The sequence below is a fragment of the Micropterus dolomieu genome, linkage group LG01 (assembly GCF_021292245.1).
Source record: "Micropterus dolomieu isolate WLL.071019.BEF.003 ecotype Adirondacks linkage group LG01, ASM2129224v1, whole genome shotgun sequence".
In the NCBI taxonomy this organism is placed as follows: Eukaryota; Metazoa; Chordata; class Actinopteri; order Centrarchiformes; family Centrarchidae; genus Micropterus; species Micropterus dolomieu.
The window spans coordinates 16699317-16716018 of NC_060150.1; the positions used below are offsets into that span (position 1 = coordinate 16699317).

The 16702-nt window shown below is 38.8% G+C and overlaps 1 protein-coding gene across 4 annotated transcripts in view; it reads right to left on the reverse strand.

Moving 5' to 3' along the window:
• Nucleotides 1-1715: 1715 nt before the first annotated feature.
• gpd2 (glycerol-3-phosphate dehydrogenase 2 (mitochondrial)) overlaps nucleotides 1716-16702 on the reverse strand; it is a 32570-nt gene continuing 17583 nt past the window's right edge. For all 4 annotated transcript variants that reach the window (XM_046060292.1, XM_046060279.1, XM_046060287.1 and 1 more), the window contains 11 exons: nucleotides 15334-15498; nucleotides 14468-14612; nucleotides 13410-13603; nucleotides 12069-12203; nucleotides 11807-11982; nucleotides 8966-9097; nucleotides 8723-8881; nucleotides 7817-7929; nucleotides 7534-7612; nucleotides 7293-7391; nucleotides 1716-2875 (listed from right to left, as the gene is read on the reverse strand). In XM_046060292.1, the coding sequence (XP_045916248.1) occupies nucleotides 2750-2875; nucleotides 7293-7391; nucleotides 7534-7612; nucleotides 7817-7929; nucleotides 8723-8881; nucleotides 8966-9097; nucleotides 11807-11982; nucleotides 12069-12203; nucleotides 13410-13603; nucleotides 14468-14612; nucleotides 15334-15498 (1523 nt within the window). In that variant the 3' untranslated portion in view covers nucleotides 1716-2749. The remainder of the gene's footprint in view (nucleotides 2876-7292; nucleotides 7392-7533; nucleotides 7613-7816; nucleotides 7930-8722; nucleotides 8882-8965; nucleotides 9098-11806; nucleotides 11983-12068; nucleotides 12204-13409; nucleotides 13604-14467; nucleotides 14613-15333; nucleotides 15499-16702) is intronic.

The following is a 16702-nucleotide window of genomic DNA, read 5'->3' on the forward strand; positions in this document are numbered from 1 at the left end:
ACATGTTATGTGCGTTTACCGCATTTTCAGATCTCTCCCTTGCTCTTGACCACAAGCACAGAAATAAAAATAAAAAAGTCCACTTCAAGCACAAGTTGTAAAAAATAAACATTTTGCTTTGCATTATTTAGAGAATATAGTTAACATGTAGCATGAGATCCATCTAATAGAAATTACTCAATCATAGCCAACAATCCTGCTTTTGTGATGCAATATATTAAAAAGTATTTCTGTCTGTAAACGGCTGCAGTGACACGAGCAAAGAGAATAAATAATTAAAAATATAATATAAGTAGCAGTGATTCGCTATAGTAACGTTAAAGCTGGAGACCTTGTAATGTAAACCACAGAATCATCAGTAATTTGTTGGTAGTGCAATTTATGGAAAACACAGTAGACAGGACGATGTAAGATTGCTCCCACCCTTATCCCAGATCAGCTTAAAAATAATGTTTCTGGGATAAGAACAGGCCTGAGAAACATATCAGAGTGCTTTAAAGACCATTAACATTACCTGACTAGTGCTCGTAACACGCGAAGATCAGAAAAAACTCAGCTCGGTGAGGCTTTATTTTAGAGGTCCATCATTTTTTAACTAGTTCACAGGAAGTTTCCTGGAAAGAACTCGTAAATTGTTTCTAATCGCAAGTAAAATAGTTTTTCCTTGAAAGAACAGCTCCATTTAAACCAAGTAAATCAATAATTTTTCAATTATTCTTCATTCAGTCTAGTTTGTGTAAATTGTGTCTAAATTGTGTGCCTTTTTTTTGGATGTTCAGCTGCATCGTGATAGTAACATGGTTGCAAATTAAACCTAACAAACCTTCCTAAGCTGAAGAGGCGTTTCCTAAAACATTGTAACTTAAGACAAGAGCTTCCTAAAGTAATACTTCAATATTTTGGGAAGAACACTTATTTGTTTTCTTGCATATAATCCGTGAGAAGATCGAGAGCATTCATGACTGTACGGTAAAATATGTAGCAACAACTAGCAGCCGCTTAGCTTAGCTTAGCATAAAGACTGGAAACAGGGAAACAGCTATCTTAACTCTGTCTAAAGGCAACAAAATTCACCTACCAGCATCTCTAAAGCTCACTGTTAACACAATATATCACATTTGTTAAATCCGTAAAAACAACAATTATGTGCTAGACTGCTATGTGCTGGTAGACATGTGGTTTCCCTATGTTTCCAGTTTTTATGCTAAGGTAAGCAAACTGGCCACTGCTTCCAGTAAGTAAAAGCTCTATTCAACTCCAAGCAAAGCATTACAGCAAACAAGCTTCTCACGCTTTTATTTTGTACGCAAAACCACTAAACAGGAAGTAATCATGTGAATAACTGTTGCTGTCATGACTGAGATCTATTTCAGCACCGCTATCAAAGTATTTATTTATTTTTTGCCGCTTTGAAAGCACCATAATCTGACCGCGGGCCAGATATTATTGCTGGCAGGCAGTTTTACCGAGGGTCAGAGAGAGAAAACATGTTTCCCTTGTATTGTTTGTATAAACTTTATCTATTATGTGATTTATAATGGACTGTGGTGCAGAAACAGTGACACTGTTTCACACTCTTGGCTTACATTTTCTATGTTATCTGTCAGTGGCAATAACATATGGTTTTACTGAATAATTAAGTAAATGTAATTCCTTAATATATCTACCTAAAGAAACCTCATTTCTTGACTGGGAACTCTGCTCTCTCAGAAGAGACACCTTTAGTGCTGTGTCAGCCACCGTAGCTGTCCTATGCTCTTTGAAAGGGTAGGTGGCAGTGGTAGACTGGACAGACAGTTGCAATTTGCAACCTCACCACTACATGCCACTAAATCTTACACAGTGAACTGTTAACCTACAGCTTAATATATTAATCTCTTCTGGCTGAAAGTACTTATTTATGAATCTTGCAAAAGGTTATATTTGTGCTTTACAGTTACATCTGCCTCACGCAGCAGCTAACTGATAAAAGGTACGTTAAGCATACTTTTAAAACTCATTTATTTCAATCAAACAAGCTCTTAACACCAAGCATGTGCTCTTTGGAGGAAAGTGTGTAAAAATTAAGAGTGTCTGTAGAAAACACTCTCAGCATTTAAGATCCATCATTACTAGCTAACGGGGCCTGAAAGACTCTCTAGGTTTTGTGAACGCCGTCTCTTTTTTCCAGGTTACAAAGTTCTTTCCAGAAAACGTTTAGGGTATTATTAGGATATAATGCACCTGTGAAATAAAGCATTACCAAATGCTCAGTTTCTACCTGAAAAAGCTGCCTCGCATAGAGGACTTTGTTTCCTCAACAATCGCTGTCGATTATGTTAAAAATGAACTAAGTTTTAAAAGGAGAGTTGGAGAAACTGCAAAGCTAATGTAATGATTAAAGTATCAAAGGGTTTGTTAAAAAGACACTATAAAACAGATCAATTGTGAACATTGTGTGCTGTGTAATACAGAGGCACCTGATGATTAGAAGCAATCAAAAGGCAGACAAACAGACAGATTTACTGTGACTTCATGAAAAACGAATCTCAGTCTCAATCATTAGATACTATTTCACCCAAAACACTCAGGAGTGATGCTGGTCTACACTTGATTTGGCTAAATTCATCCAGCCGCATGCTTGATTGCGTTATTGTCATTCAAATAGCGCCATTTGCATTGAGACACGTTCGTTTTTTCTGTCATCACCACCTTTAAAAACGGACCGGTAGCTGAAGGCTTTTTTGGCGGCCATGAAGTCCTGCTCGTCTCAGACTCCACCCCCGCTGCGGTCCACCGTCACCGGCCCTCTCATATCAAGAGTTTCCTCCGCAGATTTCATCAGAATGGCCAGACGACTGTCTGACACTTGTCCCTTCTTCACCGCGCTCATCAGCTACACAGGAAACAGGCAGAGAACATACAGTGTGTGTGATGACAGCAGGGAAAGGTTAACTTGTCAAACCATCAAAATAATTATCTGTATGACGGCAAAAATATCCAATGCTTTAGAGCCGTCAGATCACCTCCATATCTCGGACTTCATGAGGTAGAAAATAAAGCCAACACTTACTGTGGTCTTTATGAGTTAAAGCTGAATTGGATGGGATTTTTTTTTCTACGTGGAAATGAAGCCATTTTAGGCAGATTCTACTGTCCACTGACCTTGTGTTAAAACAACATCTATGTGTTAGTCCATCTGTCCACTGTCCACTACCTTCTCTGTGGCGCTTTAGCCCTAAACCTATTAATTCTTACTGAAGATTAACATCTCAGCTCACAAAGACTGGAAATAAAGCATACAAACCGCAAAATGAATTCAAATTTGATATCTCTGTAAGACCATTGTACATTCTATGGTAAATGACTCCATTATTAAGGTGTCAATATGCCTGGAACTACTTTGTAAAAAGTGTCGTCCGACAACATACAATGCGAACGTGTTTACGGCTGTTTACAGAGTTAAAAGTCAACCGTCATGGAGACAGGCAGAGCGAGACGCTAAGAATCTGCACACATTTTCCTTGAATGATTTCATGCTGTTGCACTTGGTTCAAGTGAAAGTACTTGTGTTAAAAAATATTAAAAAATCTGTTGTTTCATAAGTTTTCTGATTTGAATTATCTTCTTTAGTGCATAATAATGACATAATAAAACCAGATATATTAGACAGTACCGATTTGATTTTGGTCTTTTCGGTGGATTTGTTGACAATAAGACAAATATATGATATCACCACACTTATCTTATGTCAGATTTTCTAGTGCTTTAGTGCTAGTGCTTTAACTCATTTACATATTTATTCATTTAACGGACGCTTTTATCCAAAGCGACTTACAATTGCAATATATGTCAGAGGTCGCACGCCTCTGGAGTAGGGCTGGGCATATTGGTATAAAATACATACAGATATCATTTCAAAAGAGATATAAAATTAGACAATACAGTTTGTAGCGATACAGTTTGATGTCGAGTTAATTAATATGTTTCGTAAAGTCCTGACAGCGTTTGTTCCACTCTCTCCCTCACCACAAAGCCTTGCACAGCCATGTGCGTCTACACACAGCTGTCTACTCACAAACTCTCTAACAACATGGAGGGAGACACAGTGCCGTCGACGCTGCTGAAGACCTGGCAGTCAGTGTTTCCCACAAATACAGTTTACTTCTGTGGGCCGCCCAGGTATGTTTGGCGACACATTGTAGCATTTTTCAGAGAAACACGGAGTCATTACGTTACACGTCGCGACATGGTGGATATTTTAGAAGCACAGACCTGGTAAAGCGATATTATAGTGTAGATGTAATTCGTTAGCTACCACGTTGATTTTGTTTTGGGGCGTAGCTGCTGCTGTGAACGGAATTGCGGGAGGAAAAGTCCAGAAGAGGAGTTAGTTTTTTTTCGGTGACTTCATACAACATAGCCTCCTACTGAGAGATGAAAAGAAGCGGGGCGTGCTGTGAAGTGTGAAGAGAACTGAAGGAGGCAGATTCAATAAGTGAGTGACACTTAAATAAGGTGAAGTATGAAGTATATTTAAAACGGTGAAATAGCAAACAAGCTAAGTTCCTACAAATAGTAAAACATGCCCCTAAAGCCCCCACCACCACCACACCCCAGCCAACAGTCTACATCGGCCAGCCCTACTCTGGAGCAACTAGGGGTTAAGTTTCTTGCTCAGGGACACATTGGTGTCTCACATTGGATTCAAACCCGGGCCTCTCACACTAAAGGCCATGTGTCTTTTCCACTGCGCATCACCACCCAAACACTTCTCGGATGCTTGTTAGTGTGTTTTTTACCTTCATCAGTGTTCACCAGTGTGAACAGACAATCTGTTCACCAGTGTGTTTGTCTTTTTGTTAGAGGTACAATGTGTAAGATTTGGACAGAAGTTTAAAAAATGAACTAATATGATCAACAGGATGTGAATAAGTAACAGTTTTGACGTCATGCCAAAGACGTCTATGTATTATGTTGCAGAGATATCTACGGAAGTTTGCATGCTAACCAGCTAGCCCCCGCCTGTCCTGTCAAGATGCGATAGCAGGTCACTGTAGCGTCCGGCACTTAGTCACGAGCAGACGAAGAAGAGGAGCTGCCAAGCTGCGCGCTGTGGGACACGTCTGGCTATGCGTGTCTAAGTTGAAGGAAACTTATAGCCCCCGGTGAGCATCACAGAAACATATAGATGGCAAAGAAAAGAAGCGATATAAAAAGAAAGAAAGTGAATGCTGGCGTGGCTTTCCACCGCTGGAGACCGCTCTTGGCGACAAAAAAGGCATGTGACTTGATGCTGCACTCGCAACGTTTCTTTCAGACTGGTAACATCAAAGATTATAAGACGAAGTGTTATTTCTGACTGTCTCTCAGAACTTCAGCAGTTTGATCACTGCAATTGTTAACTTTAATGTGAGAGGAAGCCCCTTTAAGGTCGGCCTTGTAGGTCTTGACAGGGTTACAGTATTTTCTCCCATCTGTACACTACCTGCGTGTTGTCCCTAAGACATCCACGTGCAGGTCAGGCACACAAGCAGAAACATATTCAGTATCATAATATCCATGTCAGGCATGATTAAATGCTCATCTCGTGTTTTTTTTTTTTTACTGACAGACCGCCACAGATTTTGTCACACAGGGGAGAACAAAAAAGTTCCAGTTCAAAGATTTATTGTCCAGCCATCAGGTTGTTTCTCCGGCCAGCATCAAAGTCGGCACACTAATGAAGACTAAATAATCGACTGTCATCAAGCTCTCCTATAATGACTCTTTTCTGGACTCAAAGAAGAGAAAGTAATTTAGCAGCGGACAGACACAGGAGCCCCGGACACACTTCAGGCCTCATTACACAAGGCGCTGACAGAGATTCTCCTGTCTAATTAGCTCTATCTAGTCGAGTTAAGACTTCACACATTCTGTTTGCAGGAACGGATTTTCCCCTTCTCACGTCTCAGGTGGACAGTGGCTTATTTTCACAACAGGGTAGGTCAGTCCAGTGTGTATGTAGGAGGAACACGTTGTATTTATCTGGGTAATCGTTCTGAAAACGACAGACTATTTATAGCATAAGACTGTAACTTGATCGCTTATATATCTACAGTTTATCTACAATATAAAAACACATATTTAGGATTTAGTATTTAGTTTTATAGACATAGAAATACCTAACTAATGGCACATTCCAGCATAAAATATGACATAGTAATATATTAAAATCCTTTCAAGCCAAATTTCATAATCATTTCTAAAGCATGACAGGGCAGGCGATTGAAAGCAGATTAAAAACAGGTATATTGCCGTTCACAAAGAAAATCTGAGAGGAAAAGACTGTAAAATAGGGAAAAAACTGTAGCAAAATGTGTGTGTAATGGATTGCAATCCCTTGGGCTTCTATTATCCAGCCTTCATGTCCTCAGTCCTGTTTGTTCTGCTGGTACTGACAGGTGTTAGGCATTAATGGGCCCTCTCATCAGTCGCAGCCACACCACAGTGCATTTGTGCACTCAAGATATATTTTACTTTTATTGCCAGTTAGTTCTGAATTCAGTCTTAAGTCCTATTTTCTTAGAACAAGTGAAAGAATTTGCCAGTGCAGTAAGACTTGTGTCAGTTTACAATGAAATAAATTCTGTGCAGCAACCTGCTTAATTCAGTCCTTGAACTTTTCTGAAACCAATTCATTTCTATTGGAAACATGTTGAAATAATCCCCCATATTTTTCACTTGTTTTTAAAAAATCTTAATTTTAGATTGAACAAGAATGCAAATAATATATATTTTAATATTTGTAATTTAATTTTCTTCTGTGGACCACAGGAACAGTAGCTGGCTATGTTCTGCAGTGGTAAAGGATGAATGGAGTGAGACAGTACCTTGTTTCCATTGTCTTTTTCATCTTTTAGATATATTTAATATTTAATTACTTATAAATTTTACATGGAGATAATATTCTTCCTAAAACTACTTTTTAAAAAAAATGTATTTATTTACAGTCGAAATTCTAATTTTCTATGCATTTCCAAAAACTGGAGAAGTGATTAAAGGAAGCATATTTTTCCACGGTGGTTTAGATAAAAACTTGAGTTAGCCGTATTACACTCATTTCGCAGCTAAGCCTTAAAAATATTGTTAAAAAACAATTATTACTTTCTTCACTTGAATTGTATTAACCTGACCGAACATCACAGTTTAACAGTTTTACACGTAAACGTGAGTAGTGCAAAGAAGCATGACAGCTGCACTTAAGTAAAAAGTGAAATATCAGATGTCTTCATCTCATCGCTCTCCTCACTGACTGTCTGCATGTTACGTACCTGCAGGAATTCATCAATTTCAACTTGTCCGTTCTTGTTGAGGTCCACCTCATTAAGGATTTCATGGAGAGCATTTTCATCAATGTGGACATTGATGCTCTGCAGAGAAGAAAAACAAGAGCAGGGATCAATAAGATATAATGAAGACAAGTGTGTAACGATGGAAGACAAACAGAAAGACAGCGACCAAGACAGAAGCAAAGAAAAGAGAAGGGAGAGAAAGGGATGAAAGATGCCTCACTTCCAAAACTTGCTGGACGTCAACTGTGGTGATGAATCCTTTGTTCTCACTGTCAAACTTATGGAAACGTTTCTTGTATCTGTAACACACACAAGCATTTATTAAAAACACTGCCTATAACAATCATGTAGATGAAGAATATGATGAATATATGCATGTACAAGATAGATTTGTTAGGGATGGATCTGAGTAAAATAAAACTTTGTAGTAGGGGGAACAAACAGGATTTTAGAATGTAAAAAGTCTAACAGGAACAAAGGAAAAAAGGAAGTGGAATAATTACCTGACTACTTCCTGGTAGTCCAGGTTGATCTCAGACGTCTTGGTCAGCTGCTCAGAACGAGACCTGTATCCCATCTCGTGGTACAGAAACTTCCTAGCTGCTTCAAGCTCCGCCTGAATGAAGGACGGCACAATGTGATCAGACTCATTTTCTCTCATTTAAAATATACCCAAAAGCATTTCCACAGTAAAAAAAAACTAAGATGTAACGATGCACACAGTGATTGTTTTTTTAATTGACTCTGAGTTGTTACTTTTAGTTTTTATTTAGGCTGTAATGATTATTTTCATATTATTTTCTCAATAAATCAATTAATAGTCTATGACATGTCTAAAAGGAAGTAGAAAACAGTTTCTCAGAATTCATGGTGATGTCTGTAATGCTATCTTAGCATTAGCAGTTTCTCTTAAACAATTCAAAAAGGAAATGATAAACAGGTGAGTAACAAAGACTGGAAAGGACAACGGCTATAAAAACATTTCCTAAAAACCAGAACATGTATTCAGCGTATTCCCCATACTGTACTGCCTTGTTTATGGGGTTTTACAATGCTGCTGGAAGACTTCCTGTACTGGTTTACAATAACAGCTTCAAATAGTTGGGAGTTCAGTTTTCATACACACATATCACTTCATCTCTTCCATACAGGCAGAGCCTCTCTACTCTAAAGGGATAAAGGGTGTGGACCTTTCCATTGTGTACTGGTCACAAAAGAAACACTGCCAGGGATTCAAGCGTTATGTCAATTCAGTAGGTTTTCTGGGGAAGGGAAAAATATTACACACACTAATGAGATAAATGGGTAAAACTTCACAAAATCCTCAGTTTGTGACAGGAAAAAAGGTGTATTTATATCACCTTTAGGCTGATTTTCTCCACAAAATGTGATTATACAATAAACTGTACCATCTTCCGGTCCTGACTCCAGTCAAGTTCTTTGCCCATGATCTGCACGATGCGGGGGAGGGCTTCATCAGCCGCCTGCACGTTCAGGAAGCCTAAGCGTGTTCGTCGGGCAATAACGTCAATGGCTGTGCAGGCGTACTCCTTAATGGCATACAGCACCTGAGAAAGAAGACTTACATTAGACTAAACCTGAAGCATTTGATCCTTGAGATTATTCATTATTTGCATTAAATGCCACTTTACCTCGCTCTCAATGTAAGGGAATTCAGACACCAATCTTTTCCCCACGATTGGCCATCTTTGCCCAGTGACCTGAGCCATCTTGGCCACGTCAAACGCCTTTCCTCCGTACGTTGAGGCAAGGTGCTGAGCAACCTGTGCACCGAGACAAAGGTACCAAATACAATATGAAAGAAAGAAAGACGGACAGAAAGAAAAAAAGGAAGACATCCAGTTTGCAACAGAAAACAGCCAGTCCAGTAAGCTTTTTCGTCAGTTACAGGACTTTACTTCAGACTACTACAGCAACAGTAACTGCTGGAAACAACTCAGCAAGTTCTAAAAGTGACATCTGAGGTTATTTTAGGTTTCTCTACATAGTCCAATTATTGGTCGCATGACCTTACAAGGGAAATACAAATCACAATCAAAACAACATTACAATAATCTTTTCTAAAATAGTTTTTACAAAATACTATATTTATTTGGAATTTGTTATAAAACAAGATTACCACCAACTTTTAATAAAATATAATATTTCATCTTGACCTGTCAGTGGGTAAACAACAACAAATGTTATACTCTCAAAACCTTTTTTCCTCATGTTGGGCCACCCTGCCTGTTTCCTCCTGCTAATATCATGAAAATGAAAACATTTTGTGAAATTTACTTTAACCTTTTGGAAGACAGACAGAGGCACTGTTTTACACAGCCTATGCCCATAATGAGCTTGCCTGTTGTTGTTTACACCATTATCTGTTATTTAAATCCACCACCAGTCAAAGTGCGTCAAGATCTCTGCATATTGTTCTCAATCGATTTCTGTTGAATCGGAACAAGGGCTGCACCTTACGATTATTTTCATTGTTGATTAGTCTGCTGATAATTTTCTTAATCAACCAATTATTCATTTGGTCTTTAAACATCAACTAAAACAAAGAAAACCAGCCAATCCTCACATTTGTGAAGCTGGAAGTCATGTTTGGCATTTTTGCTCGAAACATGATTCAAACTATTAAAAACGAATGTTCTATTGATCGACTAATTGGTTAATCAACTTTTTTTTCTTTCTCAGATCTACACTGCAAACTACAAGAACAGTTACAAATCTCGTTTGTCATTTAACATTCTTGGGACTTTCATTGAAACTGGATTACTGTGCATGTGTGTGTAGTCTAAATTATATTAATTATTAACAATTGTAACATAGGTAGCAGTACAACCTTTTATTAATTATTCAAAGAATGCACTAGTATCTAAAGTTAATTTTTTTCTGCTTACACAATATAAAATCACAGCTTAGACAGGGTAGATCGCAGTGGCAGCTGCTGGTATTCACATGATCGATTTCACCTCTTTGGAGTTAAGCGATGAGCGTTAGCGCCACTTTGTCAATGAGGTGTCACATGTTTACAGAACGCAAGACGGCTATTTGCTATTCAGATCGCTGGCTCTCCGATCATGTGAAAGGGCAAACGCTGTCCAAATATCAACAGTGACCTTTTAGGAATATTCGAGAGAACACCAGGGCCGGTGCAGAACGCCTCTAATGAGGAGTAAGTATACTGCAGGCACTCGGTGCAGGAGTGCTTTTTCTTCATGAAACAATGTTCTATTGGATTTAATGAAAACGCACAGCCTAATTATTGGAAAGATGGCGTGTAGCTGATGTAAATCAATGCGCCCTTACTTAATGCCATTGATAAATTGTACAGCACACAGTGCATTTCAACATGTGTCCAGTCTTTTGTGTAGCAGAAATGTCAGCATTGTTACAGCAGCAGCTTTAATGTCACTGCTGCTGGTGAAGAAGACAGTGAATATGGGCGCTCTTCCAGCTTTGTTTGTAGATGAATGTGTGTCTGGTCCTGCATACAGTAGCTAAAGGTCTTAAAGGTCTACTTTCTTTCTTCTCTTTTCTACGCCTCACCATGCTGAGGCGTTTAGAGAAATAGTTCAACATTTAAAAATAAAGCTCACACATTGTGTCTTAAAAGAAGGAATGTAACAGTTGACAATTTGTAGTGTTTCATGGAACAGGGAGCTCTTATTGTCACACCGAGTTTAATACAACTGTGCCTGTACGGAGACCAAAAGCTAAACCTGCGCTGGCTGACTATATAGCATCTGGTGATCCACGCTCCTCACAAAGACTCTGTATAAAAGGTGCTGGGCAGAGAGACACAGAAAAAATCCTGCTGTTGTTTTTTTAGATTGATGATAACATTGATTCTTCTCACTGAAAGAAAGTGTGTATTCCTAAATGTTGAAATATTTCTTTAAAGAAGAAACCTCAATGGGATTTTGAATGTAAATCAGCTCATTGATAAGCTTGAAAAGCAAAGAAGAAATTGATGCTTAAAATATAAATTTTATGCAAAACAACAAAACTTTATGCAGAAACCATTCGGGATTAGTTTAAGCAGGAAGTTTAGGAGCTTTCCAGAGATGATTTTTATTAACAAAAGAGAAGAGAATTTATTTGTTCCTCACAAAATGGAAGGTTGGAACTATAATGACTTTATTGTAAAATATATTTGTAGGTTTTAAAAATCTGCCATGGTATGACACTAAACAAATAAGGTTTATAGTGAATATTCAGGTTTAAATCAAGTTCAGACGCATAAAAACTGACCTGACTAATCTGAAACTGTGTTTTCTACCTCCTTTTTTACTCATCTTTTACAACAAGGTTCAATCTGATGTTACTGCCAGAAAAATGGTGGTTTTCTGGCTCCAGCCACTGATGTTTACCTCAACTAGTCAAATTATAGTCATCATAATAAGTATTTAAAATTACTCTACAAAACCCAAATGTGTATTCTAATGCAAACTAATGCTGTTTATAATGTAAATGTGTTTTACCTCATTCTCCAGTCCATAGTCCTGCACCAGGCGGATATAGAGGGTTGGCGTCCAGCCCTTGCCTCCCTCCAACATCAGACCCGCAGTCTTACAGGGTCCGGCTGAGAGGCTGTGGGCTTTGATCGCTGCGTCCAGAGTCTCCTCAGCCATGGACCTGTAGGTGGTCCACTTCCCACCTGGACACACAAAATGTGCACCTTTATATGGTTAACACACAGCTTGTGCAGTAGTTTCACTAAGCTAGTCCTAAAGGCCAACTAACCAGCGATGGTGACCAGTCCGCTGTCGCTGATGCTGACGATGTGGTTTCTGCAGATGGACTGAGTGTCTTTGGAGTCAGGGTCAGTGACCAGAGGACGGATGCCACTCCACGCTGCCAAAACATCTCCTCGGCGCACTGCAGACGACACAAACATTGTCGTATTTCAACCAAGATACTTCACTTTGAACCAGTGCTAAATGTCGTACCAAGGGTACCAATAATAAGATAAGACAGATTTAGGACAGCAATTCTGGGTTAAAACCATATCAACAGCCAAAGTTTTTACTTTCTGTACACAGACATGGACATCTGTAGACCATTTTAAAGTGACTTTAAAAATCATTGATCCATATAGTTATGCTTAACTAGAACAATGGTTGTTCTTTGACTTGTGACCTGTGAAGAACTTTAACTATTCATGGACATATGCAATTGGAATACATCAGTATTGGGCTTATTACAATCCTTGTTTGTGGCTTACAGTCACGTTATACTGTTTGTTATTGTTAAAACTTTATATTATTTCCTGTAATTGTTCCTTGAGCTCATATTGCACCCTTGCTATGTAAGGAGGGGTTTGGTTTTATTAAGCATAAAATACAAACTTAATACATAATATTGGTCTGTGGCTCCTAAGCCATTGCATATGGTGTTTCTGTTTGCTTTTAGACTCGCTGTTTCAAACAGTCTGCCAGGTCCTAGGGTGCAGAAATGTTTTATGTTGTAGGATTATTTCTGGATAACAAGGCCAGCTACTGAGAGCTGAAATCCTCACATCAGGTCCGGGCCAGACTCTGTTCCACCAGCTTCTGTAACTCAAAGCAATCTATCATTCACCTTTTCTGTCATCGGTCATTCTGAGGTTTACTCTCTATATTCTAAGACAAATCAGCATCCACTATATTAGAAATTGAAACCTTCCTTTTACCTACTTTCAACAAAGTTAAACAATTACTTTGTTAAAGTTTCCAAAATAAAACTCTCTCTGCTGTTTAAAAATGTCCCCTGCGTTCGCTCCACTCTGTCCAAGTTATTGTCTTATTACTCATCTCTGTGTGGGAAATGGTGTTTGTTAAAGTGAAATACTAATGATATTTAATTTTGTTTTTTTAAATCTACACATGTAGCGAGCCATACGACATACTGTAGAGAAAGGTTCCCGTCCAAGGCTGAATTTTTAGTTATTTGAATTATTACAAACATCAGTGGAACTTTGAATGAGCTTTTCTTAAATCTGGAAATTCCCATTTCACGTCGGCTCTTACAGACGCATAAACAAACCAGCACTGTTTGTGTGAAGTACAGCCCTGGAACATTAATAATGTTATAGAAAAGCCATACCTTCTACATCGGGGCTAAGGTAGTTGCGGACCTCACTCAGGATGAAGTTGATGTCGTCCTCCCCCGGGATTGGATGGGCCGTCACGTTGGTGGGAGTGTCGGTTGTCCCGGCGATGGTCATCTTCTCCCAGGGCAGGAAGAAGATGACACGTCCGTCGCTTGTCGCCGGATCGAGCAGACCCATGTTGTCAGGGCTGTAAGCCAGAAAATACAGGAAGAGGGGTCATTATTATCACAAGTACAAGTAGCAGAAGAAGAAGTAGAGGTAGCCATAGTAGTAGCATAAGTAATAGCTTAGTTATTATGTCTATTTTGCTCTATCGTTACTGATCTTTACAATCACATTTTCCCATCCAATCGATGATTTATCTGTAACTTCATGAATCTCATTTTTGTAAGAGAAAAATAAAGGATGATGTGGAAGAAGAGGTGAGGAGGAAACAATGGAAGGCAGCTGAAAAAGTGTGAAGAAGAGTAGGAAGTGTTGAAGGGAGGAAAAGAAAGAAAAGGTGGCACCAAAAAATGTGGGAATGAGAAGAAGTGAGGAAGAGAGGAGACAAATTAAGGAGCTAGAGAGGAACAGTAGAGAAGAAAAGATGCACAAATGGAAAAACACAGATATGGAGAAGGAAGAGGAGGTGGGGAGGGGGAAGATAGCGGCGGGAGGGAGACGAGAGAAAAGGGAGGAAGAGAATTAGGTGGTTGGCATTTCTGCCGCTGTTCAAAGGGCTTGCGCTCCCTCGGGTTTCGCTCAATAAGCTTGGCTGAACTTTAAAACCCCCTGACTTCAACAAAACCACTCTATTGCTCTGCTGTATCTTAACCAGAGAAGATTGTCCCATGCATGCAGGTATAGGTCAGATAATAGTTTAGCCAGCAGTATTTACACATAAGAATGAGAAAACACTCTTTATGCATTTGAAATACCAAAAACCTGATGAGAAGTAAAAAAACAAACATCAAACACCTCCACACTTTCAATAAAAACAAATGACTATTTTAAAAGATATACCGTAAGTAAGTGTGTTTGCTGTATGTATGACAGTGTTATGTAGCACCTGTAGTAACCGGGGATGACGATGTGAACACCAGCGCTGGGCTGGCAGATGTTTTTGGTCTCCTGGTTGTCCATCTTCCTCAGTGAGTCTGTGAACGGTCCGGTGGCGTTGATCACACACTTGGCCTTCACGTCAAATTCCTGTCCTGTGAGAAAAAAACATGCATCGTATTAAAAAGACAGAAAGCTCAACAGTCTTTTCATTGACGCAGTTTGGAGGATGAGAGAAAGCGTGAAGTATGAGTAAAAAAGTACACGATTAACTTTTAATAGAGAACTGAAGTACTGAAGTGGCACAGCACCCGAAATTGTAGAGTCAACTTTCTTTCATGACTTTAATTTGAATTTAGGCACCAAACTCAAACAGTTCTGTTTTCAGAGCTTATTGGAAAATTTGGTCAAATGATTAGAGCATTTTTTCCAAAATGGCACCTTTAACTTTCCTCTCCCTCTTAAAATGGCCGATGCAATGGTACAGTGGATAAGACACATTCTTCTGATGTTGAAGACCCGGGTTCAATTCCCACTGTGACACATTTACCACTGTGTCCCTGAGTAAGACACCTAACCCCTAGTTCCCCCGGAGGCGTGCGACCTCTGACATATATAGCAATTTTAAGTCACTATAGATAAAAGTGTCAGCTAAATGAGTAATTGTTATTATAAAATACGACAGCAGCATCAAGTGACTTTTAAATCAACTAAGCTTACATTACAGTTTACGTCAAACACCAACAAGATAGAAGAAAGAAGGAATAACAGCTGGTTCCCTTTGACTCCTTCTAATGAATGTTTAAACATATGGGACAGTGTTTAATTAGTTGTTCAGCACTTTAAAACAACGCAACGACAAACTGCACGCCTCACCTGTGATGACGTCCCTGCAGTGGGCACCACACACCTTCTCCTTGCCGGTTTGTGGGTCTTTAGTTTTCAGCAGGTGGACCACCTCGGTGTAGTTGGCCATGGCGGCACCGTAGCGGGCGGCAGTGAGGCCGATAGCCAGATTCATACGGGCGTCATTGTGCTGCCCTGAAGGAGACAGAGAAGATGGGTTTGAGAAAGATGGAGGGCTTCAGCTGGATCTCTGACCCACATTGATTCATAAAGTAGACAAAGTTAAACTTAAAAACAGTTGTGGCCAGACAACAAGTAAGGAAGCCAGGAGCACTTTAAAATGACACAAGACTTTATTCCTAAATAATATCACTATAATAGCAACATAACAGGGTTCTGAATCTCTTAATGTGATGAAATTCAACTTTCTTATGTACAACTGTATGTAAGGCCAGACACCTCTTTCATTATGCAAACTGGCAGTCCCAGTACACAATTTGTATTACAGGAGCTTTGATTTCTTTTTTTCCAGCCCTAATTTTACTTAATTAATTAGATAATTACCCATTTAGCACCTCTGGGTGAGTGCAAACCATTTTTGCGGTTTTATTACAAAAGTAAATGCACAGATCTGTCTTTAATCTAAACCCCCCCCTTTTTTAGACATTTTTGTATATTGTATACACATATTTGTAATTCTTTCACTTGATATTGATATGTAATTCTATAATTATATTGTTGTTCTATTAACTATGTCATTATGTTAAAGGATCACATGTTTAATACTATTATTTATAATGTAAACAGCCCATTATAATATAACGATAGAACGAGAGCCGGGATAGGAGCCATGCTGGCCCAGCTTGGACTTAATTCTGCTCCTAAAGGTCCAGTCAGGACAAAATGGGACTCATTCTGAATTCAGAGACTGTTGTGCCCACATCGTTACCGAGACCTACCCCATCAACATTCTGGATCAAGCACTCGACAGGTGGTCCATGTTCCAAACCGTCAGTGCCAGACTTTCAGCGAGATAAGAGGAGGTCAACTTTTACATCGATGATGCGTAGTGGTCAAACTCAGTCAAGATGGACTCTGTTTCCCAAATGTCAGACTGTTTATTTTGAAGATGAAAGCATATTATCATCGTGTGCTGCTGTTTATATTCACCCCAGACGCATATTCAAAGAATGGACTGCGGAATGTTCTTGGTGTGTGTATATATATATATATATATATATACATATACACATATTATATATATATATATATATATATATATATATATATATATATATATATATATATATATATATACACACACACATTATATATATATACATATACACACATTATATATATATACATATACACACATTATATATATATACATACATAC